Source organism: Punctularia strigosozonata (genome assembly GCF_000264995.1).
Source record: "Punctularia strigosozonata HHB-11173 SS5 unplaced genomic scaffold PUNSTscaffold_6, whole genome shotgun sequence".
Taxonomy (NCBI): Eukaryota; Fungi; Basidiomycota; class Agaricomycetes; order Corticiales; family Punctulariaceae; genus Punctularia; species Punctularia strigosozonata.
In genome coordinates, this window is record NW_006767438.1 from 1,142,389 (window position 1) to 1,167,413 (window position 25,025).

A 25,025-nucleotide genomic window follows, 5' to 3' on the forward strand; every position below is an offset into this window, starting at 1 on the left:
CGCATCACCGATGCTCAGATCCGCGAGCGCATCATGCTTGACGCGGTGCGCGACTCAATGACGGATGAGCGCCCTTGCTACTAAAAAGGAGGTACCGAGAATTTCTTGAACGAGTGCACGATCAATTGTAACATAAGACCTTTGGTCTTTGGAAGGGCGTATGTAGCGCCACCATCGGACCTTCGCCCCGACAGAGACTCTCTTGACGAACGTGCACTCGAGTCGTGATAAAACCCCCACCGAAAGACACGTATTACGCCCTATAAAATATGACTGACACGTAGGGCCTCCGTAGTATATAAGTAGAGTACAAACGATCATGTACTCTAGCTTTCTCCTGCGCACTCAACGAGACTTACCCCGGTCTATTGTGTGAACTCTGAGGAACTCTAACCGTGTGACTACACTTCGCTTACAAAGCTTACCCGTCGTCACAGTAACCCTAACCCCAGTTCGGGTCTTCCCAGTCCGCAACCTCAGTTCAGCCAACGACGACCGCAACGTCGGACACAGCTGGCCAACATGTCCGTCGCTCTCCAGAGGCCGCTGCGCGGATCGCGTATATCAACGTTTTACCCGGTCAAGAGCCTTCCCTCTCTGGCGTCTCTGGACAGCGCATTTCAGCTCCAGGAGTACATCTCGCTCCTCATCCGCCTCGACCCTCACGACGTCGACCATATCGTCGCTATACCCAAGGGCAAGGAAAAAGACGAATCGGACAAAGACAAATCACAGAGCGACGTTACAGTGGACGAAGCATGCTGGATATATGAGCAATTACGGTGAGGGAGACCATATTCACTGCAGTCTATTTCTGACGCTGACGCGCACACGTACAGACGGCTCGCGCAAGACCTCTCGCACCCGCTCATCACGGTTTTGCAGCAGGAATGCACCCGCGCGACATGCCCAGAAATGAAAGCAGGGGAATGGCTCTACCTCTGCGTTGCTCACGGCAACGAAAACAACATGGAGGTCAGTACCGTGGCGCATATACGCAACATCCCGTCCTTCTTCCAGCACGCAGAACCCGACTCTGACTCATGTTGTCTTCAGCAATGCTGCGCGATCGACTACATCATCCACACTCTCGACTCCGCCACCGCCCTTCTCAATTCGCCGCGCGCCTTCCCCTCGCGCCTCTCGATCCCGCAGACCTCCTACCGCCACTTCTCCTCCCTCGCCCGCCGCCTCGGCCGCATCTTCGCCCACGCCTACTTCCACCACCGCGACGCGTTCGAACAGGCCGAAGCCGAGTCGTCGCTCTACGCCCGTTTCCTCGCCCTCACCTCCCGCTTCGACCTCGTCCCGCAGGAATTCCTTGTCATCCCGCCCAGAGCCGCCGACGACGACGAACGCGGTGCGCGATACCCCATCCCGAACACCTTCGAGCATACAACCTGACATTCTTTTTACGTAGAAGAACCCTCCGCGCGCCGCACGGCCGACGTCGAGCCGCCGCGCATACACGCCGCTGCCGCGCTCGACCCCGCTCACGAGCGCGAGATCGAGCGTCAGCGGAGCGTCGAGCACGGCAGCCCGCGGAAGACGGGCCGGAGCCGGACGGACACGATGGTCTTCAGCGAGGCCTACAACGTCGTGGAGGAGATGGCGCGCACGTTGTCCGACGAGGCGCACCCCGAGCAACCCGTGGAGGAGGAACCCGCAGCTGTCAGCGCGGAGCCGGAGCATGTGGATGAGCCTGAGGGCCCAGCGGAGGAGGAGCCGGCGCCGACGGTCCCTGAAGTTCAAGAAGAGCATGCAGCTCCTGTTCCGGAGAGCGAGCCCGAGCCCGAGCCCGAGCCCGAGCCCGCCAGCGAGGAGGTGCAAGCGGAGACGGCGCCGACTGAGGAAGTCGCGGAGGAGGTCGAAGCTCCCGCGGAGGCCTCTTCGGAGGCTGAAACGACTGAAGATCCGTTCGGCGATGGCGCCGCCGCTCCTGAGGACGGTGGCGAAGGCCAGGAAGAAGTTTCGGAAGAAGCTGAGAAAGAACCGCCGTCCTCCACTGAAGAGGCATCCGTCTCACAGACCGAGTCGAAGCCGGATGAAGCCCATGTTGATGCGGAGCAGCGTGAAGAAGCTGCGGAGGAGGTTACTGAACCAGTTGCCGGCGGGGAGTCTGCAGCACTCGAGGCGGGCAAGGAGGAGGCGGCGGAAGAGAAGGCTGATAAGACTGCGCAAACACCGGAGGAGGATGACGAGAAACCGATCGAGAAGGTGGAGGGCCCAGCGAGCGTCGCATGATGTGTTGTTATACTACCCGTTGGATTTTCTTTCACTGGCGATCACTTTGCATGTTCGTCGTACGTGCGACAGTGAGGAGGGTCATAGGCCTAAGGCCCGCGCGTGAGAACGGCGTGATAATCGCTCCATATTCTCTATCGCCATCTCTGCTTTATCTCTGCTTGTGTACTCAACTGAAGAACACGGATTTCATCTCGTCCCCCTACGCCTTCTGTATCGTGCATCCGCGTAGAGCAGCCAAACCTAGCACTTGATACGATTCATCAAGCCATCGGTTTACGTATGGGGAACCATTACAGCGCGAAGCAGTGAGCTCAACAATCTTACCCTTCTGTCGGTATCGGATTGACCATGGGGAGATTTCAGTGCTCATTGCTGGAATATATGCTGCTCTGCGCTAGTCATCAATCCTGACGATCCCGGTGCCATGCCTGCCACTGTTCCTACTGCTTCGCGCGAGAAAGTCAAGTTGCTAGCGCACGACCTTCGGCGCATTCGTCTCGAGTTGGCACAGATCTTACGGGACTGCAACGTCGACATTCCAGTTTCGCGCCTCCCAATAGAGATCTTGTCCGAAATATTCTCCTATGTGCCGTCCGATCCTAGAACTTTCCGTGATCACTACCGCTCGCCCAGAATCCCGCCAGTGGCCCACGTGTGCAGCGCGTGGCGACGTGCCGCGCTGGCCACCCCATCTTTGTGGAACGTCCTTGACTTATCGGAACCGGATTGATCTCGCGTCGATAGCAGTGAACCTCTGCGCATCCTGCGCAATCTTTCTTCGAGGCTGGCGGCGGTCCAACCGACGGTTTTGCATATCGACTTGGATGAACTCTCCGCCCCTCCCACGTTCTGGTCTGCCATGTTTACTGGGCAACACAAGGTCGAGACACTGATCGTACACGGAACCGCGGAGAGTGTAGACGTCCTTTTCGCGATCGCCAATGGTACTCCAACGGCTCGGAATCCTAATTAGTTGGCTATGCTCCCGAAGTTATCTTCGTTGATCATCTATGGTCAGGGGCTTGAAGCTCTCTCCATCAACCGAAGCTCCTTTGAGAATGTCCTCGTCCAGTGTCTGAAGCTCGTGAAGGCGCGCAACCCCCCCTGGAAGAGGATCAAAGAATTTAAAATGAGAACAACAACGCACGGTGATGGCAATCCAAACGCCTGCGTGGCCATCGACTTGTTGGAATTCCGAAGGTGCTTTCTGCAGGGTTGTTCCGAGCAGATAAAGTTGCTTCGGAAGAAAGTGCGGGTCATTGTGGAAGACGTCGACTTAATATACGACCTTTGAACTCCTGCGTTGTACTCGCGCTGAAATGTAATTCATCCGACTTTCTCCGATTATAAACGTCGAACATTGAGCTATTCAGCGCCACAAATCAAGCACACGCAGATACATATCACACCTGCCAGGATGTCCTGTTGCACTTCGGGAGCTAGTAGTAGTTGACGTCAATCGATTCGAATCGATTCGCCAGCAGGCCTTGGATGAGGAGAGGCAACCGTGGGAAATCCAATATAAGCGTTTGTCATCTGGCCCATGGAACTTTGTGGGCGCTAGTTAGCCCTTCGCCTCACTCGTCGTCACTCACAGCGACGACGACCGACCGCATCTCTCATCCAAACACCATGGCCGGTCGACAGGGCAAGCCGGATCTCTCTGGTTACAACTATGGCGCCATCTCCTCACTCGTCCTTACCGCCGACCGCTCGGCGCTGCCGCGGCGCGACAAGGAGCCCGACGGTGCACCCACTTCGCTGGCGGGCCGCATCGACGTGAAGGAAATGGGGTCGAGGGTGCAGCGCGCGGCGCCAAAGGACTTGGACAAGAAGAAGAAAAAGGCGGCCGAGCGCCAGGACGCCACCGAAAAGGAGCTGGCGAAGCGCAAGCAACAGCAGAACGCCGGTTTTGGATACGCGGACATCATCGAGGCGACGCAGGACCTTGAGGGTCTCACGTACAGACCACGCACGGCGGAGACGCGCGAGACGTACGAGCTCATTTTGGCCTCCGTGCACCGCGCGCTCGGCGACCAGTCGCAGGACGTGGTCAGGAGTGCGGCTGACGCGGTCCTGGAGACGCTCAAAAGCGAAAATCTGAAGGACTTCGACAAGCACAAGGAGATACAGGAAGTTTTGGGGCCACTGCCGAGGGCGCGATTTGACGAGCTGCTCAACCTCTCGAAGAAGATCACCGATTATGGTGCGGAGGACGAGACGATGGCGGACCCGGATACGGAGAGGAAGGACGCTGAGATTGACGAGGAGATGGGTGTGGCGGTAGTGTTTGACGAGGAGGAGCAGGAAGAGGAGGAAGAGGAGGGCTTCGAGATACGGGACGAGTCAGACGATGACGAGGAGGAGGAGGCCAACGATGAGGATGCGCCCGCGGAGTCCCTTGAAGCGGGCGAAGAAGAGCTCGTCGTCGGTGGGCAGCCGCCGACCAAGGCCTCCGCCGACAAGGACATCGTTTCCCCCCACTCCATAGACGCCTTCTGGGTGCAGCGTCAAATCTCCGAAGTCTACCCCGATCCCGCTACTGCCGCAGAAAAAGCGACCTCCGTGCTCTCCATTCTTGGCTCCGAATCGTCCCTCCGCGACTGCGAAAACCAGCTCATGGAGCTTTTCGATTACCAGTCGTTCCACATCATCACAAAGTTCCTCAAAAACCGCGACGTCATCGTCTGGTGTACGAAGCTCATGCGGTCCGACGCCGACGAGCGCGTCAATCTGGAGGTCGCGATGCGCGAGAAGGGCGTGGGCTGGATCTTGAGAGAACTTGCGGGCGACAGGCAGACGAAGAGGAAGGCCGACGACGCGATGGACGTGGACGATGCGAGGAGGAAGGACGTGCCGAAGACAGCGACGCTCGCGGCAGGGTCGATTGTGCAGCCGAAGCGCATGGTCGACCTCGAGAGCATGGCGTTCGCTCAGGGTGGCCACCTTATGTCGAACAAGAAGTGCAAGCTGCCGGAAGGCTCGTTCAAGCGCGCGAAGAAGGGTTACGAGGAGATTCACGTCCCGGCCCCGAAGAAGAAGGTGACGGACGCCAAGGACATCGTGCAGGTCGCGGACATGCCAGAGTGGACGCGTCCTGCCTTCCCGGCCCCGGCATACAAGACGCTCAACCCTGTTCAGAGCAAGGTGTACCCCATCGCTTTCGGCACCGATGAGCCCATCCTGCTATGTGCTCCTACTGGCGCTGGCAAGGTCAGTCTTGGTATCGCATTTATCGATCACAAGGCTTACGTCCGGCTTCTTAGACTAATGTCGCAGTGCTTACGATCCTCAACGAGATGGCGAAGTACCGCGATGAGGCCACTGGTCAGTTCGACCTCGACGCCTTCAAGATCGTCTACGTCGCGCCTATGAAGGCCCTCGTGCAGGAGCAAGTCGGCCAGTTCCAAAAGCGTCTCGGCGATTTCGGCATCAAGGTTGGCGAACTCACGGGTGACTCGCAGATGACGAAACAACAGATCGCGGAAACGCAGATCATCGTCACGACTCCGGAGAAATGGGACGTGATCACGCGAAAGAGCACGGACACGAGCTACACGAACCTCGTTCGGCTTATCATCATCGACGAGATCCATCTTCTGCACGATGAACGTGGACCGGTGCTTGAGAGCATCGTCGCGAGGACCGTGAGGCGGATGGAGCAGACGGGCGAGTATGTTCGGCTTGTTGGTCTGTCAGCGACTCTGCCAAACTACCAGGACGTCGCGACGTTCCTTCGCGTGGACGAAAAGAAGGGCTTGTTCTACTTCGACGCATCGTCGCGTCCTTGTCCGCTGCAGCAGCAGTTCGTTGGTGTAACGGAGAAGAAGGCGATCAAGCGGTATCAGGTCATGAACGAAGTCTGCTACGAGAAGGTTCTGGATCACGCAGGCAAGAACCAAGTTATCGTCTTCGTCCACTCCCGGAAGGAAACGGCGAAGACCGCCAAGTTCATCCGGGACATGGCGATCGAAAAGGAGACTATCACGCAGTTCGTCAAGCCCGACTCGGCGACTCGGGAGATCCTGAATGATGAAGCCAACAACGCGATGGACGCGAACCTCAAGGATCTTCTACCGTTCGGATTCGCGATACATCATGCCGGAATGACGCGCCAGGACCGTACCGCCGTAGAAGACCTCTTTGGCGACAATCACATCCAGGTGCTTGTCTGTACCGCGACGCTCGCGTGGGGCGTCAACCTCCCTGCCCACGCCGTCATCATCAAGGGAACGCAGATCTACAACCCCGAGAAAGGTCGATGGGTCGAGCTTTCGCACCAGGACGTGCTGCAGATGCTTGGTCGTGCCGGTCGTCCGCAGTACGACACCTTCGGCGAGGGCGTGATCATCACAAATCACAGCGAGCTTCAGTACTACCTGAGCTTGATGAATCAGCAGCTGCCCATTGAATCGCAATTCGTGTCGAAACTGGCCGACAACCTCAACGCCGAAATCGTACTGGGTACTATCCGAAACCGTGACGAGGCCGTTCAGTGGCTCGGCTACACTTATCTGTACGTTCACATCCCTTACCTCTGGCTCCTGCGCTTACTCTTTCATGCGATAGGTATGTTCGCATGCTCAAGTCCCCCGCGCTCTACAGCGTTGGCGTTGACTATCAAGAAGATGACGGGGGTCTCGTGCAAAAACGTGCCGATATCATCCACACCGCTGCCGCGCTTCTCGAGAAATGCAGTTTGATCAAGTACGAGCGCGCATCGGGCAGATTTCAAAGCACTGAACTTGGCAAGATCGCGTCGCACTACTACGTCACATACAACTCGATGGCGACGTATAACAAGCACATGAAGCCTACTATGTCCACAATTGAGCTCTTCCGAGTCTTCGCGCTCTCCAACGAATTCAAGTACATCCCCGTTCGTCAAGAGGAGAAGTTGGAGCTGGGCAAGTTGCTTGAGCGTGTACCCATTCCTGTTAAAGAGAGCGTGGAGGAACCGGCAGCTAAGATCAACGTTCTCCTCCAAGCGTACATCTCGCAACTCAAGTTGGAAGGCTTCGCTCTTGTCGCCGACATGGTCTTCATCCAGCAGTCGGCCGGCCGTATCCTGCACGCCATGTTCGAGATCTGTCTCAAGCGTGGCTGGGCAGTTCCCGCGAAAGCTGCCTTGGACTTGACCAAAATGGTGGAACGTCGCCTGTGGGGTTCGATGACTCCTCTGCGGCAGTTCAAGGGCGTTCCTGCACAGATCATCCGCAAGGCCGAGGCGAAGCAGTTCCCGTGGTACCGTTACTTTGACCTTAGCCCTCCGGAACTTGGCGAACTCATCGGACAGCCGAACGCGGGCAATCTCGTTCACCGGCTCGTCCACAGCTTCCCCAAGCTTCAGCTCTCTGCGCAGGTGCAGCCGATCACGCGTTCTCTGCTGAGCATGGAGCTATCGATTACCCCCGATTTCCGATGGGATGACCAAATTCACGGTGCTGCCGAGTCGTTCTGGATCATTGTCGAGGACGTCGATGGAGAAGTTATCCTTTTCCACGATCAATGGGTTCTCCGTCGTCGCTACGCCGAGGACGAGCACATCGTCAACTTGACTGTGCCCATGTTCGAACCGGTACCGCCTAATTATTACATCTCCGTCATCTCGGAACGCTGGTTACACTCTGAGACCAGGTTCCCGATCTCGTTCAAACACCTCATCCTCCCCGAGAAGTTCCCTCCTCCGACCCCTCTTCTCGACCTTCAGCCACTCCCGCTCTCTGCGCTCCACAACCGGGAGTTTGAGAGTATATATTCGTCCACTATCCAAACCTTCAACAAGATCCAGACGCAGGTCTTCCAAGCTCTTTACACGACGGACGAGAACGTCTTCATCGGCGCGCCAACCGGTAGCGGCAAGACCATCTGCGCGGAGTTCGCTCTTCTTCGCTTATGGAGCAAGAAGGACCACTCTCGAGCCGTTTGCATCGTGCCATACCATGATATGATTGAACACCGCGTTGCGGAGTGGCGTCAGAAGTTCGGAGGTGTTCAGGGTGGAAAGGAAATCGTCGCTCTTACGGGCGAGACGAGCGCTGATCTGCGTCACCTTGAGAAGGGTGACGTCATCGTCTGCACTCCTACGCAGGTATGTAACCTTGCCCTCTAGCGTACGAGTATAGCGACTAACAGCCGTGATTTCAGTGGGATGTCATCTCTAGACGATGGCGGCAGCGAAAGAACGTCCAGACAGTGGGGTTGGTCATCGCAGACGAGATACAGACTCTCGGTGGATTCAACGGCCAGACGTACGAAGTGATTATCTCGCGCACGCGTTACGTATCGGCCCAGACGGAGATCAAGACTCGCATCGTCGCTTGCGCCGTGTCCATGGCAAATGCGCGTGACCTGGGTGAATGGATAGGAGCGCCATCGCATGCCATCTTCAATTTCCCTCCGAGGTGAGCTGCATCATCTCCCGCATGTCGCTCACCCGCTTACATCTCGTTGCCTAGTGCCCGCCCTCTCGACATGGACATCCACCTACAGAGCTTCTCCATCCCCCACTTCCCCTCCTTGATGATCGCCATGTCTAAGCCCGCTTACCTCGCGATCGCGGAGTATGCACCCACGAAGCCAGTCATTATATTTGTGCCATCTCGTCGCCAGTGCCGCTTGACGGCTGATGACCTTCTGACTCACTGCGGTGCTGACGATGACCCAAATCGTTTCCTCAACATCGAACTTGCTGATCTCCAACCGCATTTGGATCACGTTACCGACCAGGGATTGGTGGAGACCCTAAAGCACGGGATTGGCTACTACCACGAGGCTCTCACCAGGCAAGACAAGCGTATTGTAGAGCGTCTGTTCCAGTCCGGTGCTATCCAGGTTCTCATTGCGTCGAAGGTCAGTTGTATGATTCGTTATATGTCTCACGACAATCCTCATCCAACAACTTGTACAGGATTCAGCATGGAGCCTCCCCGTTTCGAGCTACATGGTCATCATCATGGGCGTCCAATACTACGAGGGAAAAGAGCACCGCTACGTTGATTACCAGGTGATGGACGTATTGCAAATGATGGGACGCGCCTGCCGGCCTCTGGAGGATGAGCGAAGTCGGTGCGTCTTGATGTGTCAGCAGACACGGAAGGACTACTTCAAGAAGTTCCTTGCGGAGGGCTTGCCCATTGAATCTCATCTTTCGAGCAACTTGCATGATTACTTCCTCGCCGAGATTGCGGTGAAGACGATTGAGAACAAGCAAGATGCAATGGTACGTGTTCATACAAATCCATCGGCGGCATTTCTGTAACGATCTGTTCGCAGGATATCCTCACGTGGACATACTTCTACCGACGGCTGACCCAGAATCCCAACTATTACAATCTCCACAATGTTTCCCATCAACACCTATCCGACCACCTCTCAGAGCTCGTGGAGAACACGCTCAACGATCTGGTGAACTCGAAGTGCATCGCCATTGGTTCGTCTTTTTCGCATTTTTCCCTGTTAGGTCTTGCTAACAGCCACGTGCAGAGGATGAGATGGACGTGTCAGCACTCAACCTTGGTATGATTGCGGCATACTACAACATTTCATGTGAGTTCCGTTTGCTTGTGCCGTATGCGCGGCGCTCATCTTGGCGCAGATGTTACCGTCGAGGTGTACACGTTATCCCTGAAGGAACGGACGAAACTCAAGGGTCTCTTGGAGGTCGTTTCGTCATCCGCGGAGTTCGAGTCCGTACCCATCCGTCGCCACGAAGACGTTCTTCTGCGGCGAATCTACGACCGTGTACCCGTCAAGTTGGACAAGCCTGATTACGATGCACCGCACTTCAAAACCTTCCTCTTGTTGCAGGCACATTTCTCGCGTATCCAGCTTCCTCCAGACTTGGCCGCCGATCAAGCACTTGTCCTCGAGAAGGTCCTCACGCTATTATCCGCCTGCGTCGACGTCCTCTCGTCCAACGGGTGGTTAAACGCCCTCAGTGCTATGGACTTGTCGCAGATGTGCGTGCAAGCAATGTGGGAGACAGAGTCGCCGCTCAAGCAGATTCCTCACTTCGAACCGGATGTGAGCATCCATGCGCTGAATATAGTCTTCGCATTTCTGACTATCAATAACGCAGGTGATCCAACGTTGCAAGGACGCGGGCGCAGAGTCGGTATACGATATCATGGAAATGGAAGCAGACCAGCGAAATCAGATCCTCCAGATGGACAACGCGCGGATGAAGGATGTCGCAGCCTTCGTCAACTCTTATCCCACGCTCGAGGTCGACTACGAACTCGTCAAAGGCGAATACACGGCTGGCTCTCCGATCACGCTCAAGGTCGCTCTTTCACGCGATGCCGACGAAGACGACGACAGCGGCGACGACCAAACGGTCGTTGCGCCATTTTACCCCGGAAAGAAGATGGCCAACTGGTGGTTGGTCGTCGGCGAACCGAGCACGAGGCAGCTTTTGTCAATCAAACGTGTCACTGTGAACAAGAACCTGGCCGTGAAGCTCGAATTCACTCTGCCGCAGGGCAAGCACTCGCTCAAGCTCTTCGTCATCTGCGATTCGTACATTGGCGCGGATCACGATATACCGATGGATCCCATTGACGTTGCGGAAGGAGAAGATAGTGATAGCGACGATGACGACTCCGATAGCGATGACGACGATAAGATGAAGGAATGAACGGTTTTCTCCACTGTTGTGCGCCTCATGTAGAACATTGTATCCTTAGTAGGTTCTGATATAATAGTACATTGCTGGAAACTCGAGGCAGCTTTGATGATGGTACAGAGATCTGGATTGCATTGTTATTTCGAGATTGCGTTCATGACGAAGGAGCCTGGGTCAGGCCGGGCTTAATCGTTGCGAAGTTATTGGCTGCGAGCGTGCCATCTTTCACGGCGTTGGTGCAGTTCTTTAGCTCGGTGAACAGCGTAATTTTGTCTGACAACTGTAGCAGACGGGGATAATTTACATCGTCTCCGGGAGTGGCACATGGACATTGGAAGGAACTCACCTGATGACTGACCACCCTTCCTGAGGTGCTCGGAACCATGAAGAAGAGGGTTCGGCGGACTGCAGAGAAATCGTCAGCGTTGCTTCGGCTGATGCGGTCAGCATTTTGCAATCACCATCCCCTTCTGGACCTGCTGGGTGCACGAGCTGGTATCGTTGGATTCCATATGGGTTGTCCTGAACCGTTTTCTTCTTCCGTTTTGATGGCGACACGCTCGGCGCAGGAGGTTCCGGTACCGGCGGCGCACCATCGGGTACCGCCGGTTCGACGATCATGCGCGACAATATTTTCTCCACGATTTGCCAGATGCCCTTTCCGACAAAGCATACGAAGCGTGGCCGAAGGCGCTGCACCTTGGAGAGAAACTCCGGCACCGAGTCTACCATCTCGGCAACCGAGAGTTCCGCGGCCTATGGGGGGACATGGTTATCAGCGCGTAGCAACCCTGAACGATCACGACACTACCTCGGCCGATGGACGAACGACCAGGTTAGTCTAAAGGCTAAAGATGTGAATACGTAATGCGGATACACTGACAAAAACCCCGAGATACTGACCAGCCCGAGATTATAACGATCCGGCAGGGTCATGTCTTCCTCCGGCGGCAGCAGTTGGTCTGTAAATCCTGTGATTTCGTTCAGCGTATTGGCATAATCGTGCAGGACAAGCTGGTCGTGCCTGAGCGATGAAGACACCTCCAGAAATGATTCGTTGGGTTAGCGAAGTGATGTCCTGTCTCAGCCGACATGCATCCTGGGCTGTTCCAAACGCTCGCATTCAACCAATCTTGAACAGTGTGTTGCTCTGCTCACTTGATGCCGCAGAACATCACTAAGCGGTTCAGTCAGCGCTTAGCTAACTGCAACGGTGTAGGGCCTGTACCATCAAGATCTACCTTGAGGTAGTCGTTAAGTGGTCTCAGGTGAGCGTACGCTTCGGGAGCCGCATACGCTCGTTTAAGCTTCTTCGACGGCGAAGCCTTGTCGTCTACCAACGGGAAAATCTGCGGGGAATGTACAGCTGAACTGGCTGATGCTTTTGAGGGGGACGCTAAAGATCTTCTACGTTTAGATGGTGAAGTGCTTGCTGAGCGCAGCTTAGTTGTGCTAGTCGTAGTCGATTCAGACGCGATACTGGATACGAGTCGTAAAGAGCGTCTTGGAGACTCAGTGGGGGACACTGATCCAGAGTAAGCGAAATGGGATATGGATGACCGGAGGGCCATCCTAGTATGTTCGCCAATCGGCAGCTCTTCATTACTCTTGCGCCTAGGGTTGTTAGACATGTCGCGCGTGGTCGGAGTGAAAGCGATTGAGCGCTAAACATAAGGGCAACGGGCAATGACGTCAGTTACCTGAGCTTGCTCTGGTATCTCCCTGCCCGTAATTAGTAAGCATCGCTAACCGTGGCTGTGCTGCACATTTAATCCCCGATTTGATTCTCCGATTCAAGTAAACGGCAAACATCGTCGATTCTTCGCAGACTTTACCAAGTATAAGTATACATGGTTGTACTGCCACTAAACACAATGATATACGGTATGTCACATGCTTCCGAAGTTAGAATTAGATGAGTCAAGACTAGGAATGGCTGGCATGCATCCTGAGGTGCATTGATATCTATTTAGTTGTCAGGTATACACGTTGAGTATACTATCGCGTCGCAGATCACACAACGAAGGTGCAAGCGAAGGTGGATTGGCGGGAGACCGCCCTTTCCTCTAGTTGGAATTCCCACGCATATATCCCGCATTACTTTAGCTTGAGCAACTCAGCGAAAAATCGAGGATGCGTTGTACGGTTTCGCGTTAGATGATACCAATAAAGCACCGGGACCGCTCCCGGGATAAAACGGGAGAGAGCGAGCGAACATCGACTGTTCTGTACCAAAGTACGCTTGCGAAAAACACGTCTTTCATTCTCTCACTGCGTTGAAACCATTCTCAGAGTCCTCCACGACGCGACCCTTGAGAGAGCAAGCCGCAGGGGCGCGAGAGTGTTTCTGGCATGTCCAGGTTACCCCAGAGACTAGGGCTTGCCACCCCACGGTTCCCGCCGCCCATCTTCTGAGTATGAATCCTCGAAGCAAGTCGGCGCGCCGATTGTCGCTCCTAGGTCAGGGTGTAACAAACGACGGTGTTTCTTCGGGCGCTGTCGCATGACCGGTACCACCACGAAGTCTGGTGCCGCGACGAAACGACTCGAAATGGCCTGCGGGTGGAGAGTCTGAGCCGTTTCCAGGTAGCTGCGTAAATGTCACAGAATAGAACGTGTAGAGAGACTACTCCACGTCTTGGAAGGACCTGTGATATGCGTTATCATTCAGAGAACATGCCGATGAATAAACGCGGCGTACGAATGGGGCTCATTCTTGAACTTGCACGTCACCCAGTCCGGATCCAGGACGCGTTTCTACCACGCTGATACAATCAAGAAGCTTGAACGAGAACCTAAGACAGCAATTACGAGCGTCCGCGAACAGAAGGCTTCGCATGGGTGTATGTTTCGCTATAGCAAACAAAGGCCTGACGTCGGCGGCGGAAGATCGCATCGCACATGCGCGCACGCAGGGCTGGACGCAAACGTCAAGGAATAGCGACGGGTTCCTCGAATTCATTACGCAGGACCGAAGCCACTGCCAACGACGGCAAAGAAGCTGCGATTACGGAAGGGCGTGTCGTCAAACATCTGATGTTCTCACTAATGAGTGAATATACATAATATACAAATCGGCAGCAATACATTTACCCTGAGGTACAGCGAGAGTGACATGGAGGCTCGATTGAACTGATGGTTTAGGGAGGTCTAGGATGTATTCATGTCGTCGTCCAAGTCGCTCAGGCTGAACACCTCCTCCATGTCCACGCCGGCCAGGTCATCATATTCGCTCCCGAGCTTCGCCATTTCGGCAGCGTATTCACGGAGCTCTTCTTCCTCCAGATCATCTGGCGTTGTCTGAATGATGTCTGGCTCTGCTGCACCATGAATTTCGAATACGCCACGTCAACGAGTCATCGCTGACGTACCGCGGAGTTCAGACTCCCATTTGCTGGCGTCCTCCATGTCAGGGTCAAGGGAGGACCCTACTTCGTAGGCGTAAGATAGTCGATATTGATGCCGTTGTCTTGAGTTAAGGGAGGTCATGATTCTGTCGTACAGCTGATACCAATGGCTCAATCCAACAGCCGAAGGATCGGTAACGGGATGGGGCGCACCTGTTCGTCAGGATCTTCCTCGACCTCTTCGTCCATGTCGTGGTCCGAGTAGTCCCCGTCGCTGCTGAAGTTACTGGACGCTCTTCGGCGCTCCTGCTCGACCCGGCGCTCCCTGGCCCTGGCTGCCCGCTCGAAACATCGCTTTTTGAACCTTTCCCTAAGGAACGCCTTCTGTGTGCCCTGATCTACGGGACTTTCAAGCAGAAGAGGCGCGCGAGCGAAAGCTGAGCCTGGTGTAGCTCGAGGTCGTCCTGGGGTCGGGGTCCGCGGTCCCGGCGCGGTCGCCTTATACTGGGCGCGTCTGTAGGATGTTTTGGGTAGGGGTGGTGATGAGGTTGAGGCTAAAGGTGAAGAGTTGGTAGGTTGGAAGAATTGTCGCCTAGATGGCGTGTGTGGCTCCTGGTCAATAGCGGTCTCCATGACTGGTAACGCGCAGTCATAGGAGGTTGTTGTGGTTTGTTGACGCGTCAAGCCGCGCCTCCTGCCAAATTCTCACAGTCACGCTTTTGTTCAAAACCTATCATACACCGGCGCAGATGTTTGATTCAAGTTCATCCTCAGGAATGAAGGTATTTGGAATGTCTAATAAACGCTCGCAGAACTTGTATATCTAGCTTGGCACATTAAGTCAAGAGTTCGCAAGATTCTCGAACCTGGATATCACCACACATCTGGCTCATTTGCCCGCGGTTCACAAGCATATCACGGTCCACATGGACATTGACCACAATGTGTCTTGCCTGGGTCAATTCGAACCGTTCCCAACTGTTGCTCCCATTTGATAACGGGGATGAGGCTATGTTTACGGCAGGAACTCACAGCAACGGTGCGGGTAGCCGCCGTCGGTTTAGAAAGGCGCTAACTACGAGATGAACGTGCGAGTTACCCGTGATATCTCAACGCAACGTTCGCTGCGGTACATGCGAGCATGTTTTTACTCAGATATCTAGGCCAACAAACGCGATCATGCTCACAGAATAACACGTGCGTTAATCCACCGTGATCGATGCCGACATGCTGGACTTTTGACCGCTTTTCTGCGATGACGGCGATCTAGTTGGACCACAACCGGACACGTATTGGTGGAAATTCGAAGCTGTTATCGATTTCTGGGCACGCTTCTTCCGCATTTTACATGACATGCCCCACGTTAGTAAAGGCCACATACCTGCTTGGACTCGTTCGGCTTGGTCCCGGTGGAGCATTACAAAACTCGGCCGTAACGAGCATTCACCGGTGACTCTCTAGTCCGCCGCAAAGACTTCGCCGTCACCCTCGCTCCTGGACTTCGGTTAAAACATCCGGTGACACAATCCGGGAACCCGACTTGCACGCCATCCTTTTGTTCTTTGCTACGACGCGGCACGCTCTCACCTCTGCAAGGCACGGTGAAAGAGGGCGGCGACCGCCTAACACGTCCGGTATCGTGCGGTGGCGATATTCTCTCGGCCGTGTCTGGGCTGAGGTCTAGGTCGTTGCCAGTACTCCACGCGGTATTGGGGGTTGTGGTGATCTCTTGCTATGGACATTCCAGGGCGTAACCTGGGATACCTGGCATTTCTCTCTGGGTTTTCTTGGACGCTCTTGGGCCACGTGTATCGGCTTTCTTCGCGCGCTGTGAAGGGAGTTCCCATCTCTGTACCGCGCGTCTCATCGCAGATGTCTGCGCGGATGATGTATCACCGGTGAATTACGCGACTGCCGGCAACTTACTCCGCGGACTCGGTCACTACCTGACGCTGTTCCATGCTGTCCCAGAGTTGCTCTGCATACGCCTCACGGAACGGAGCTGGTCATATATAACGCGTGGATTGTCCACCCCACGATTTGGAATCCGCTAATATCTATCGCTGCGTTTCTGCCTGTCTTATATTCTGATGGGACGGGTCTTGAACTCAAACGACGCTGCGTATGACGGCACGGCGCCCCGCTTGCTACCTGAAATCGAGCCGATCACTATCCGGCCTATGTCTGGACGCCGTACCGGCACAGTAGCGACTAGCCTGTCGTCCTTTCCATTTCAGCCCTTTTCGAGTCCATCCGGTCAGGCCTGACCTACAAGCTGAGCAAGCACTTCTATCCGACAAAAGCCCTGTGATTCAAAGGCGACGATATCCTAAGGTGCAGACACTGTTCGAACTTCTTTAGACGGTTCATGAAAAGTCCAGTAAACGGTGCAGAGTTGCTATCTAAAGGACGCGCGGATACAAAATCCGAACCTTTCCAGGTTGATCGGTGGGCGTCGTTCATCTGGTCCATGATGACCTGTGTCCCGACGCGGCAGCTACCACGTCCTGGGTGGCGTTGAATGGGGGACCCTGACTGTTCGCATGGTGTCGCCGCATGCTTCGCGTCAGGCACATCATCCTTCAGTCAGGACAGTACGGACAGGAAGTGGCAGCTTTAGGATTCGAAAACGGTGGGCGTGTAGGCATTCGCAGTGGTCTGCGCCCTGGAGTTCACCAACGGCATCACGCTACGATAGAAGCTGGTAATAATGCAATCGCTCTAGGTCTTGCAAAAATACATATGGACAGGATATGGGTCTAAATGGGACAACTCGTAGCTGGCTCGCTACATTTTTATATTTTCCCTAGGAATCTCCCTAGGACCAGTGAGCGTGTCACGCACATGAGTGCTACTGAGAGCAAGATCATGGTACCTGGGAAATGAGTTAGCAGAGCACGCATGCCGCTGAAGTTTGCCACACACCGGCGTAAACACCGACGAATTCGAAGCCATGGGTGGCGTCACGGATATGACCGGATATCGGGATGCCGCCTAGCGCTCCTAAGGCGGTCACCGTTTGGAAAGTTCCGATCCTGCGGCCCACGGAATGCAACTCTCCCATGCCTACAATCGGAACCACACTGAGTGAGACATAGGCTCCGCTCGATATTCTATAAAAAAAGATGAGACATGGTCCAGAAGGGAGAACGTAAGTTCGTGCCGGATCACGCACCCGAATAGGACTGCAATAACAACAAACCAGGGCTGATGCTTTGCATGTGGCCAGGCGTAGGTGAGGATGCCGGCAGACGCTGTAAACGGTATAGCCACGTTCATTGCACCTAATGAAGGGCCAGTATATGAGCAAATGAACACCGCGATGCATCGGATAGGAAAAGGTTCACCGACGCGATCGGCTAGCAGGCCAGAGCCAACACGGCCGATTATGGCAGAGGCGTTCGCGATGGAAAGAAGAGAGAGCGCGAAATCAGCCGACATCCCGGCGTCTGCGGCGCTTGCGGGCAGATAGGAGAGAACTGCGTTGCATTATAAATGAAAGCGGCGGCCATGGCTTGCTATGAGGGACTTACGTGTAGAGGAACCCAGGAAAGTGACGAACCCAGAGACAGCATAGACAGCAAATGGCAATGATCTGAAAGCCTGGAGTTCGACCAATCCTCCGCTGGTAGACACAGGCGCAAGGCGACGCCTTAGCGTCTTGAAGAAATCGTTAGCAGATCGAACGGAATAATCACGCTGTTCGAAATTTACCAGATTTGACACGATCAATGCGCCAAATATTATGCCGGCCATGATACGTACGGTCCACGCGAAGCTTCACAGGCTAAAGTCAGCTGCAATACTGTTGACAGTGTTCAATGGAATAGAGACCTCGTTCTCATGATCAGGGTCCTGAAGACCAATGGTTGTAGTGTGCCTCCGACGGACGAACCCACGGCAACCAGACCCAAGGCCGTTGCGCGGCGCTTGCTGAACCATTGGGACACGCAGCTAAGCGTGGGACCGAAGATGCATCCGCATGACAGCTGAACGAGAAGAACAAGATTTTAGCTCAGCGGATCGGCATGGAAGGCACCAAGCACATGCTTACTCCGATGGCAACTCCCTGGCACAAGACGAGCTGCCAGTATGTGCGACATTCCCCTATCAGGAGCACCGCCGCCACGAGGACCAAACTGGCGGAGAATTGGACTATTTTGAAGTAGCCGAGATCGAATAGGCGACCCGCAGCGAGTCCCGGAAGGAACATTAGCGCGTACTGTGGCATCAATCATCAACGGGCGGTTGCGCTACCATGGCACGTAGATCGATACCTGAATGGAGCCTATCCAGGCGCTATAAGGAGAGCGTGAACACGTGATCATTCATTATTTTGGCGGCGGTCGCTCACATGTCGGATTCTGGAACATCTCGAAGATGTACATGTCCATAGTAAGTCTGAAAAGCCTGCAGGTGATATCGGCGATTATCACGCCAGCGAATAGCAAGGCAAACGTACACCCCACGAATTGATGAGGCCCTGGCGATTGATAGGGGTCAAACATATGTTAGCTGTGTGGCGTCAGACGTATACCGACGACCACTGACGAATCTGTGGAGAATGAGCAAACCTATTCTTAGTATCATGACGCGAGTATAACTCACGTAGCGAAAAAATTGCATAGCCCCTATTTCGGATTGTGAGATGTGGCGAATGCAATTGGGGGGGATCAACGTACGCCCAGAACGACGAGCCATGCTCTCAGACCGCCATCGGGTGGCTCATTCGCCTCGACCAAGAGGGAGGGGTCAGAGGAGTGTTCATTCTTGCAAACCTCGCAGTCAGGGGCAAGGGTGAGTGTGGATGTCTGGGAGTGTGAGGAGGACTCCAAATCCTTCTCCATAACGTCCAACATGACGATGGAGGAGGTCGAAAGTGGAAAGTGGGGGGAGGCGGGAGTGATAGAAATTCAGTGGCTTGCCCCTCGCTTTTTAGCCATCGTACGAATTGGGATGGTAACTCCCGACCTCGACCCGGCAATCATGCCAGGAGCCGCTAAGAGGTCGCCCAGGCATGGGGTTCCAGAAGAGAAAAGGCCCCTCTTCGGTCAAGAAGCAACACGAAATTCATCGACGGGAAAACGAGGAGCGTCGTCGTTCGTAGGCGGCGTTTGCATCACAGCTCGGCGATCCAATATGCCGCGCCGGAACTTATCGACGGTGGGTCCCAGGATAGTAGCCGAGAGGACTGATGAGAGGATCGCCACGAGTTGTTCGGCGGTGGAGGGTGGCAGGGACCCGAACCAAGCCTGAACCCCCCACTTCCACGGGGAAGAGCGCTGCGGGAGCCGTCGGTGAACTGACTCTGCTTGGAGTAAATGAGTTCGCATCGTGCGTACACGCGCGCAGCGGCTGACTAAGCACAAAAGTGTCCGCGGTGGGCAAGAGAGGAACGCCCGTGCGGGTAAGCCCGTTCTCGTGCAGCGTGGATCTTTTTCATCGTATCCAATTGATCGGTATAAACGGCGAATACTATGCGGCACACGCTGAGAGTAGCAAGACGCGAAGCCTAGACCGATTAGCCTACGACGACCGGTGAACCCGAAAGACACCGAGTAAATGCCCCCACCGCCGGCCGTCGGTCGAGACGCACGCCACCACCGCCGCATTTTCGTTGTCTGCATTTCAGATGCTCGTATGGCAGCCTATTGCAGCACTGGCTGGAGCGGAGGAGCGGTGCAGTCACCGAAGACGTTCGCGAACGTGATTTGATGAGTCAAGAACGCCATTGGATAATAACGAGGTGCTCGTAACCGTAGCAGAGGGAGAGGATGATAGAGAGAGAGAGAAAGAGGAAGAACAAGAGCCAGCAAAGCGTCAAGTCTTAAGTATAGAGGAGTTCGACAGATGCGCCTTACAGAAGAGGTCCGAAGTGGCCGGAGGAGCGACGGTGGCTAGACAGCGCCGGGAACACGTGCTCCTCTCGAAGTAGCAATCCTCCACGCCATCCGCCCGTAGCGGAACGCGCCACGCAGGAGACTGCTCTCGTCAGAGCCACATAGCCGGGAAAAATGATAGGGACTGTGCCCCTTTGAACAGCAATCATCGCGCTCTTTGTGCCTCCGCACTGACCCGCAGAGTCAAAGGAGGAAAGACTTGAGAAATTGCTGGGAAAAGGCGCAGCCTGAGAGACGAAAGGCGATAGTGCCATTCTGTATGTCGTGGCGTGTCCGGAATGGAGAGCATTGCGACCCCTCGTAGATTCTCGTACCCGCTTGGCAGTGGTCGTCTCCGTCTGCGGGCTGCACTGCGGTCGCTATGCGGGCATAGACAATCGCGCATCGCGACCAGACGCGGCAAGCGTATGAGGGTTGGAGTAAACAGCGCGACTGGTCCGGAGATACGTCATTTCGGGTTTGATGGTCGACGTTTCGTGTTTGTCAAGCAGGGAAAAACGTGTCGCACTCCTCGGGGCGAAGTCGAAGCATCGCGAGGCTCTTCCTCCCGCAGGGGCGCGTCGCCTCGGATCATGCCATAAGACGAACCCCAAATGCTTCGGTGAGACTCGTACGCCCCTGTGCGAACTTCTTCCACACGTGGCGCGCGTCCGCAGCCGCATATCAAGCCCTGCGCTTGCATCGTAGTCGGTCCTTCGGGCCATGGATGGTATGTGGTCGGAGGCGTCATGGGTCGCAATTGAGTGGCTGGGAGCGCGCGGTAGACAATGGCGAAGCGCCCAGCGCCATTATATGGTGGACCCGAAAGGGAGGAATCCGACAGGAGTCGGAGGATTATGTGCCAGTGAAACACGTAGTCCGGTCCGCGAGCCCTTTGTGGGGCGATAGGCATACGGAGTGCTGACCATTCCGTCGCGGCTGGATTGGCTACCGCGCACGAAAGAGGTTTAGGCTAAGCGCACACGCATACGAGAAAGGTAGTTGGCTCACGCGGATAATGGGCAGTCGAGTTGGACAGCCAGCTTCCCAATTGTCAAAGACGTGGTGGCGGTCGACCGCCATGGTAAGTGCATCAGACAGATATTAATCCAAACGAGTCTCGTTTTCATGTTGCGGAGGTTGCCCAAATGCAGATGAAGGGCCAAGTGCCCCGAAACGCCGCGCAAGACGGGAGCTGGCCAAATCGAAGGCTGTGTGGCCGAGGTTTGTTGCGTTTCCCGGGGACTGCGAGGGTGCAAAGCTCAAAGTCGGGAGGATAAAAGGGCCTGTATGAACATGCAAATCTTTAGTCTGGTAAAGGCTGTTTTCGAAACGACATACCTCCGTTGTCTTCTCCCTCTCCCTCTCTCTCTCAGCGTATCGCTCGGTCATGGATATCGTCCCGCTTTTGCCGTCCATCTTTCACTTCGTCCGACTGGCAATGTCGGTAGTGCAGCCCTCTGACGCTGATCACCACGACCGATGCGAGCCGCCCTCGCTCGAAGATTTCGACATCGACCCGACCACCGGCTTCTTCCCTCCACAGCCTCTTCCGAGGTTACGGGGCGCGTTCTCTATCTGGGAGGACGCTCTCGACGACGCGAAGATAGTGCTCCGACTGAACACCGGCGCCACAACGTCCGTCGAATCGTCGACCAGTCAGGACGCCGGCCACGTGTGGCGAAACAAGGTCCGTCAGGTAAGACGCGTTTCGTCGCCTTCCGAAGACGTCATGCATTTCTCATCCGTCGTCGCAGTGGCCAGTGTTGTCCATCGACGCCGGGCGGACAGACCTTCGGTTCCTGCAGCGCGCGCACATGGTCCTCGCGTTCGTGATGCACTTCTACGTGCACTCCGCCGATCCGTCCGCAGCCCCGGTCGTCCCGAGATCTATCGCCGTTCCCCTCGTCAGCATCTCGAATGCGCTCGGCACCGCGCCCGTGCTCACCTACGCCGACACCGTCCTCTGGAACGCGCGCCCGATCGACGCCGACCTCCCGCTTTCCTGCGACAACATCGAATTCGAGCACCTTTTCTCCGGCACGCCCGACGAGCACGCGTTCTACATGGCCTCCGCCCGCGTCGAGCTGCTCGGCGTCCACGCGCTGCACATCATCCACCGGCACCACCACCTCCTCGCCTCTTCCTCCCCCTCCTCCTCCTCTTCCTCCTCGCTCGCCTCCGACCTCGAGCAGCTCGTGAGCGTGATCGACGCGCTCTCGGACGCGATCGCGGCCGTGCGCTCCGAGTGCGACCCGCACGTGTTCTACCACGCGATCCGTCCCTGGTTCTGCGGGAGCGACGCGCGGGGGCCGGGGGGGTGGGCGCTCGAGGGCGCCCCCGAGGCGCGCCTGCTGAGCGGGCCGTCGGGCGGGCAGAGCGCGCTCGTGCACGCGCTCGACGCGTTCCTCGACGTCGACCACGCGCTGGCGCGCTCGGCGGGGCGCGCGCCGGCGCCGTCCGCGGCGAACGCGCGCGCGGACCTCGGGTTCATGGCGCGCATGCGGCTGTACATGCCCGCGCGGCACCGGGCGTACCTGCAGGAGGCGGTGGAGCCCGTGAGGGAGCGCGCGAGGAGGGAGGGGGGGGAGGAGGCGCGGGAGGCGTATAACGCCGCGGTCGGCGCGCTGAGGAGGCTCCGGGACGGGCATATACGCGTCGCGTGCCTGTATATCGTGGCGGTGCCGCAGGCGGCGGCGAGGGCGTGCCCGGTGATGGCTAGGTTGGCGGCGCAGGAGGAGGCGGGGGAGACGAAGACGAAGGCGCCTGCGAGGGGTACCGGCGGGCTGGCGGTCGCGCTGCAGCTCAAGGCGGGGCGCGACGCGACGAGGAGAGCGGCGCTTTAGCGGCGTGCGTTTTTGCGGCAGGGGCAAAGAAAAGAGGCTGCCCAGGAGGCGGTTGTTTATTCGTTATTTTTTTTTAAACTTGTCAGCAGCTTAGAGAGCTTCTCCCCTTTAATCCCGCCAGAGTACTAATGTAGCATTAGCGCGTAGTGATGATCCCTCGCAGTAGTCATATAGTCGGTCGTGTTGTCAGCGTTCCTCATCCTCTTCTGTATTCCCGTTTTCGCCGTAATCTTTGTGCGATCCGATAATCCGGTTGTGAAACTCCGAGCCCCCTTGGCGCTGGCGCTCCATCTCCAGAGTCGTCGCAGTAGTAGCGTAAGCAAACGATCAATGCGAATCGATGATACAATGCAGTCGAAGGAGCGCGCGCGCGCATGCGCAGTCGAGTCGTGGCTCGTGGCAAGACCGCCGTCGCCAGGAGGTGAAACGCGCGCGAGATGGCCAATACAAAGACTGATGAACGGGCGGCGGGAGGGATCAAGATAGAAGGCGTATCGTAAGCGTCAGAGCGAAGCCCCCATTTCAAGGTCAAGAGGCGACGGGGGGGTTCCAGAGGGTCGTTTAAAGCGGACGTTTGAGGACGACGGGGAGGGGGACGGAGGCAGAAGGTGATGGGATATGTAATCGGCGGATCGCCGTGCAGGCCGGAGGATGACACCTCGGCGTGCTTGCGTGAGCACGGTTTCTGCGGGCGTGTCACCTCCTGGAATGCTGTGAGCCGACGACGCGAGGCCTGTGTGGGACGTCGCCGACGCTACGGCCTGGTGCGATGCGCGGCCGGATCGTAGATGGATCACTGAGCGCGACGGATATGGCGACATTGGGCGGGAGAAGGGGAAGGCAAGTGCGGAGTGTCCGGATCCGATGTACACGGCGGGAGGTACAAGCTCAAACAACAAAATACACCGGACGGGAGTCGAACCCGTGCCGCTTGCTATGAGCTGATTGATCAAAGTGGAAGGCAAGCATGATACCGTTTCACCACCGGTGTGTTGGGAGGTCGCATGGGCTATTATATCTAAAGGGAAGCAAAAGTAAGCAATTTGTGACTCAATGACGTTTGTGGCCTGCCACGCCCAGCTTGCTCACTAACGTCGGCGAACAGGCGGTCCCATCTTCACGTACCATCCTTCCTCGTCCTTGCTCTCCTGGGACTCTACGCTCCACCCCTCGGTGCTCGCGCTTCGCAAACAGAAATGGCGTCGCTGTACTACGAGTTCTACCGCGGATCGTCGTATGTCGTTCCGCCTCCCCCTTCGTCGTTCGGCCGTGCGCTGAACCGAACGGGCTCGGTCTCTTCGCAAGGATCGGGATGGCGCTGACGGACGCGCTGGACGAGCTGATCACGAGCGGGGCGATCACGCCGCAGCTGGCGATGAAGGTGCTGAACCAGGTCCGTCTTTTCGTCTCGCGTTCACACCTACTGCGTCGACGGGACCGGTTTGCTCACGAGAGTTCGACCGACCACGTCAGTTTGACAAGTCCCTGGCGGACACGATGGTGAAGCAGGTCAAGACGAAGACGACGCTCAAGGCTCGTATTCAAACCCCTTTGTTCCTCTGCGTTGGCGCCCGGACCTGACGATGACCTCTTCCACCGTTTTCTCTCTCTCTCTCTTACTCGTGCGTTGTGCTCGTGCCCGTTCTCCTCGGTTATGCTCCGTCCAGGCGCACTTGAAGACCTACCGCCTCTGCGACGACGTGTGGACGTTCAGCTTGCGCAACGCCCAGTTCAAGATGGAGTCGAACGAGATGGTGAACACGCCGAAGATCAAGATCGTCGCGTGCAAGAACGGCGACGCGGTCGACCCCGGCAAGAAGTGAAGTAATCGTTCACCGCTCGAACGTTGTGGGGTGGGGAAGGGGCGCCGGGGTGGGGTGGGGTGGGGTGGGGGGGGGGGGTTTCGAAGACTGCCATAGAGCTCTTTTCTAATGGTTGAACTCCCGTTGGACGTTGTGGTTGTCTGCCGTAGAGGGTACCGTCGTGGGTCGCAGCTCTCTCCTTCTCAGGCTGTTACGATGTGGATGTCATGCAAGTTTGTATATTATTGACTACCATGTATCTTTGTACCTTCGCATAT

General features: G+C 56.1%; 7 protein-coding genes and 1 non-coding gene across 8 annotated transcripts; 4 read left to right on the forward strand and 4 right to left on the reverse strand.

Moving 5' to 3' along the window:
- The first annotated feature begins 479 nt into the window (after positions 1–479).
- On the forward strand, positions 480–2,437 carry PUNSTDRAFT_120520 (Mob1/phocein). Its single transcript, XM_007383715.1, has 4 exons — positions 480–782; positions 840–975; positions 1,057–1,360; positions 1,421–2,437. Exons 1-4 carry the CDS (start codon positions 523–525, stop codon positions 2,242–2,244), a joined length of 1,524 nt encoding a protein of 507 aa, XP_007383777.1. The 5' UTR covers positions 480–522; the 3' UTR covers positions 2,245–2,437.
- Positions 2,438–3,829: 1,392 nt separating this feature from the next.
- PUNSTDRAFT_143696 (Sec63-domain-containing protein) lies at positions 3,830–12,209 on the forward strand. Its single transcript, XM_007383716.1, has 17 exons — positions 3,830–5,460; positions 5,514–6,763; positions 6,817–8,338; positions 8,395–8,651; positions 8,706–9,099; positions 9,158–9,469; positions 9,523–9,679; positions 9,733–9,795; positions 9,845–10,272; positions 10,328–11,153; positions 11,220–11,278; positions 11,335–11,629; positions 11,685–11,714; positions 11,777–11,846; positions 11,900–11,977; positions 12,032–12,050; positions 12,102–12,209. The coding sequence occupies exons 1-10, from the start codon at positions 3,880–3,882 to the stop codon at positions 10,883–10,885; spliced, it is 6,522 nt and encodes a 2,173-aa protein (XP_007383778.1). The 5' UTR covers positions 3,830–3,879; the 3' UTR covers positions 10,886–11,153; positions 11,220–11,278; positions 11,335–11,629; positions 11,685–11,714; positions 11,777–11,846; positions 11,900–11,977; positions 12,032–12,050; positions 12,102–12,209.
- A 1,688-nt stretch (positions 12,210–13,897) lies between these two features.
- On the reverse strand, positions 13,898–14,853 carry PUNSTDRAFT_143697 (uncharacterized protein; the record flags this gene model as incomplete). The annotated part of the gene is made up of 3 exons (XM_007383717.1): positions 13,898–14,190; positions 14,245–14,377; positions 14,434–14,853. 3 exons carry the CDS (start codon positions 14,851–14,853, stop codon positions 14,024–14,026), a joined length of 720 nt encoding a protein of 239 aa, XP_007383779.1. The 3' UTR covers positions 13,898–14,023.
- Positions 14,854–17,015: 2,162 nt separating this feature from the next.
- PUNSTDRAFT_67684 (MFS general substrate transporter) lies at positions 17,016–19,067 on the reverse strand (the record flags this gene model as incomplete). The annotated part of the gene is made up of 12 exons (XM_007383718.1): positions 17,016–17,095; positions 17,146–17,333; positions 17,396–17,504; positions 17,568–17,699; positions 17,754–17,880; positions 17,935–17,998; positions 18,055–18,209; positions 18,275–18,442; positions 18,498–18,519; positions 18,575–18,630; positions 18,683–18,735; positions 18,899–19,067. 12 exons carry the CDS (start codon positions 19,065–19,067, stop codon positions 17,016–17,018), a joined length of 1,323 nt encoding a protein of 440 aa, XP_007383780.1.
- A 49-nt stretch (positions 19,068–19,116) lies between these two features.
- Positions 19,117–19,996, reverse strand: PUNSTDRAFT_120523 (uncharacterized protein). The gene is made up of 2 exons (XM_007383719.1): positions 19,563–19,996; positions 19,117–19,502 (listed from the first exon to the last, which is right to left on the reverse strand). The coding sequence occupies exons 1-2, from the start codon at positions 19,845–19,847 to the stop codon at positions 19,272–19,274; spliced, it is 516 nt and encodes a 171-aa protein (XP_007383781.1). The 5' UTR covers positions 19,848–19,996; the 3' UTR covers positions 19,117–19,271.
- A 1,544-nt stretch (positions 19,997–21,540) lies between these two features.
- Positions 21,541–23,525, forward strand: PUNSTDRAFT_102652 (Indoleamine 2,3-dioxygenase; the record flags this gene model as incomplete). Its single annotated transcript, XM_007383720.1, has 2 exons — positions 21,541–21,798; positions 21,857–23,525. 2 exons carry the CDS (start codon positions 21,541–21,543, stop codon positions 22,943–22,945), a joined length of 1,347 nt encoding a protein of 448 aa, XP_007383782.1. The 3' UTR covers positions 22,946–23,525.
- Positions 23,526–23,846: 321 nt separating this feature from the next.
- PUNSTDRAFT_t61 lies at positions 23,847–23,936 on the reverse strand. The gene has a single exon. It is a non-coding gene; the product is annotated as a tRNA-Gly (tRNA).
- A 205-nt stretch (positions 23,937–24,141) lies between these two features.
- Positions 24,142–24,768, forward strand: PUNSTDRAFT_67605 (transcription initiation factor IIA gamma subunit; the record flags this gene model as incomplete). The annotated part of the gene is made up of 4 exons (XM_007383721.1): positions 24,142–24,179; positions 24,251–24,338; positions 24,419–24,508; positions 24,625–24,768. 4 exons carry the CDS (start codon positions 24,142–24,144, stop codon positions 24,766–24,768), a joined length of 360 nt encoding a protein of 119 aa, XP_007383783.1.
- Between the last annotated feature and the right edge of the window lie 257 nt (positions 24,769–25,025).

Bases quoted from the DNA above. Each gene is read 5' to 3' on its own strand.
- PUNSTDRAFT_143696 (XM_007383716.1), top strand. From the start codon at position 3,880: ATGGCCGGTCGACAGGGCAAGCCGGATCTCTCTGGTTACAACTATGGC. The intron at 8,339-8,394 runs GTATGTAACCTT...CCGTGATTTCAG, and splicing joins TCGTCTGCACTCCTACGCAG to TGGGATGTCATCTCTAGACG. The intron at 8,652-8,705 runs GTGAGCTGCATC...CTCGTTGCCTAG, and splicing joins ATCTTCAATTTCCCTCCGAG to TGCCCGCCCTCTCGACATGG.
- PUNSTDRAFT_120520 (XM_007383715.1), top strand. From the start codon at position 523: ATGTCCGTCGCTCTCCAGAGGCCGCTGCGCGGATCGCGTATATCAACG. The intron at 976-1,056 runs GTCAGTACCGTG...TGTTGTCTTCAG, and splicing joins GCAACGAAAACAACATGGAG to CAATGCTGCGCGATCGACTA. The intron at 1,361-1,420 runs GTGCGCGATACC...CTTTTTACGTAG, and splicing joins CGCCGACGACGACGAACGCG to AAGAACCCTCCGCGCGCCGC.
- PUNSTDRAFT_120523 (XM_007383719.1), bottom strand. From the start codon at position 19,847: ATGCAGACAACGAAAATGCGGCGGTGGTGGCGTGCGTCTCGACCGACG. The intron at 19,503-19,562 runs GTACGCACGATG...CGGCTCCCGCAG, and splicing joins TAGTCAGCCGCTGCGCGCGT to CGCTCTTCCCCGTGGAAGTG.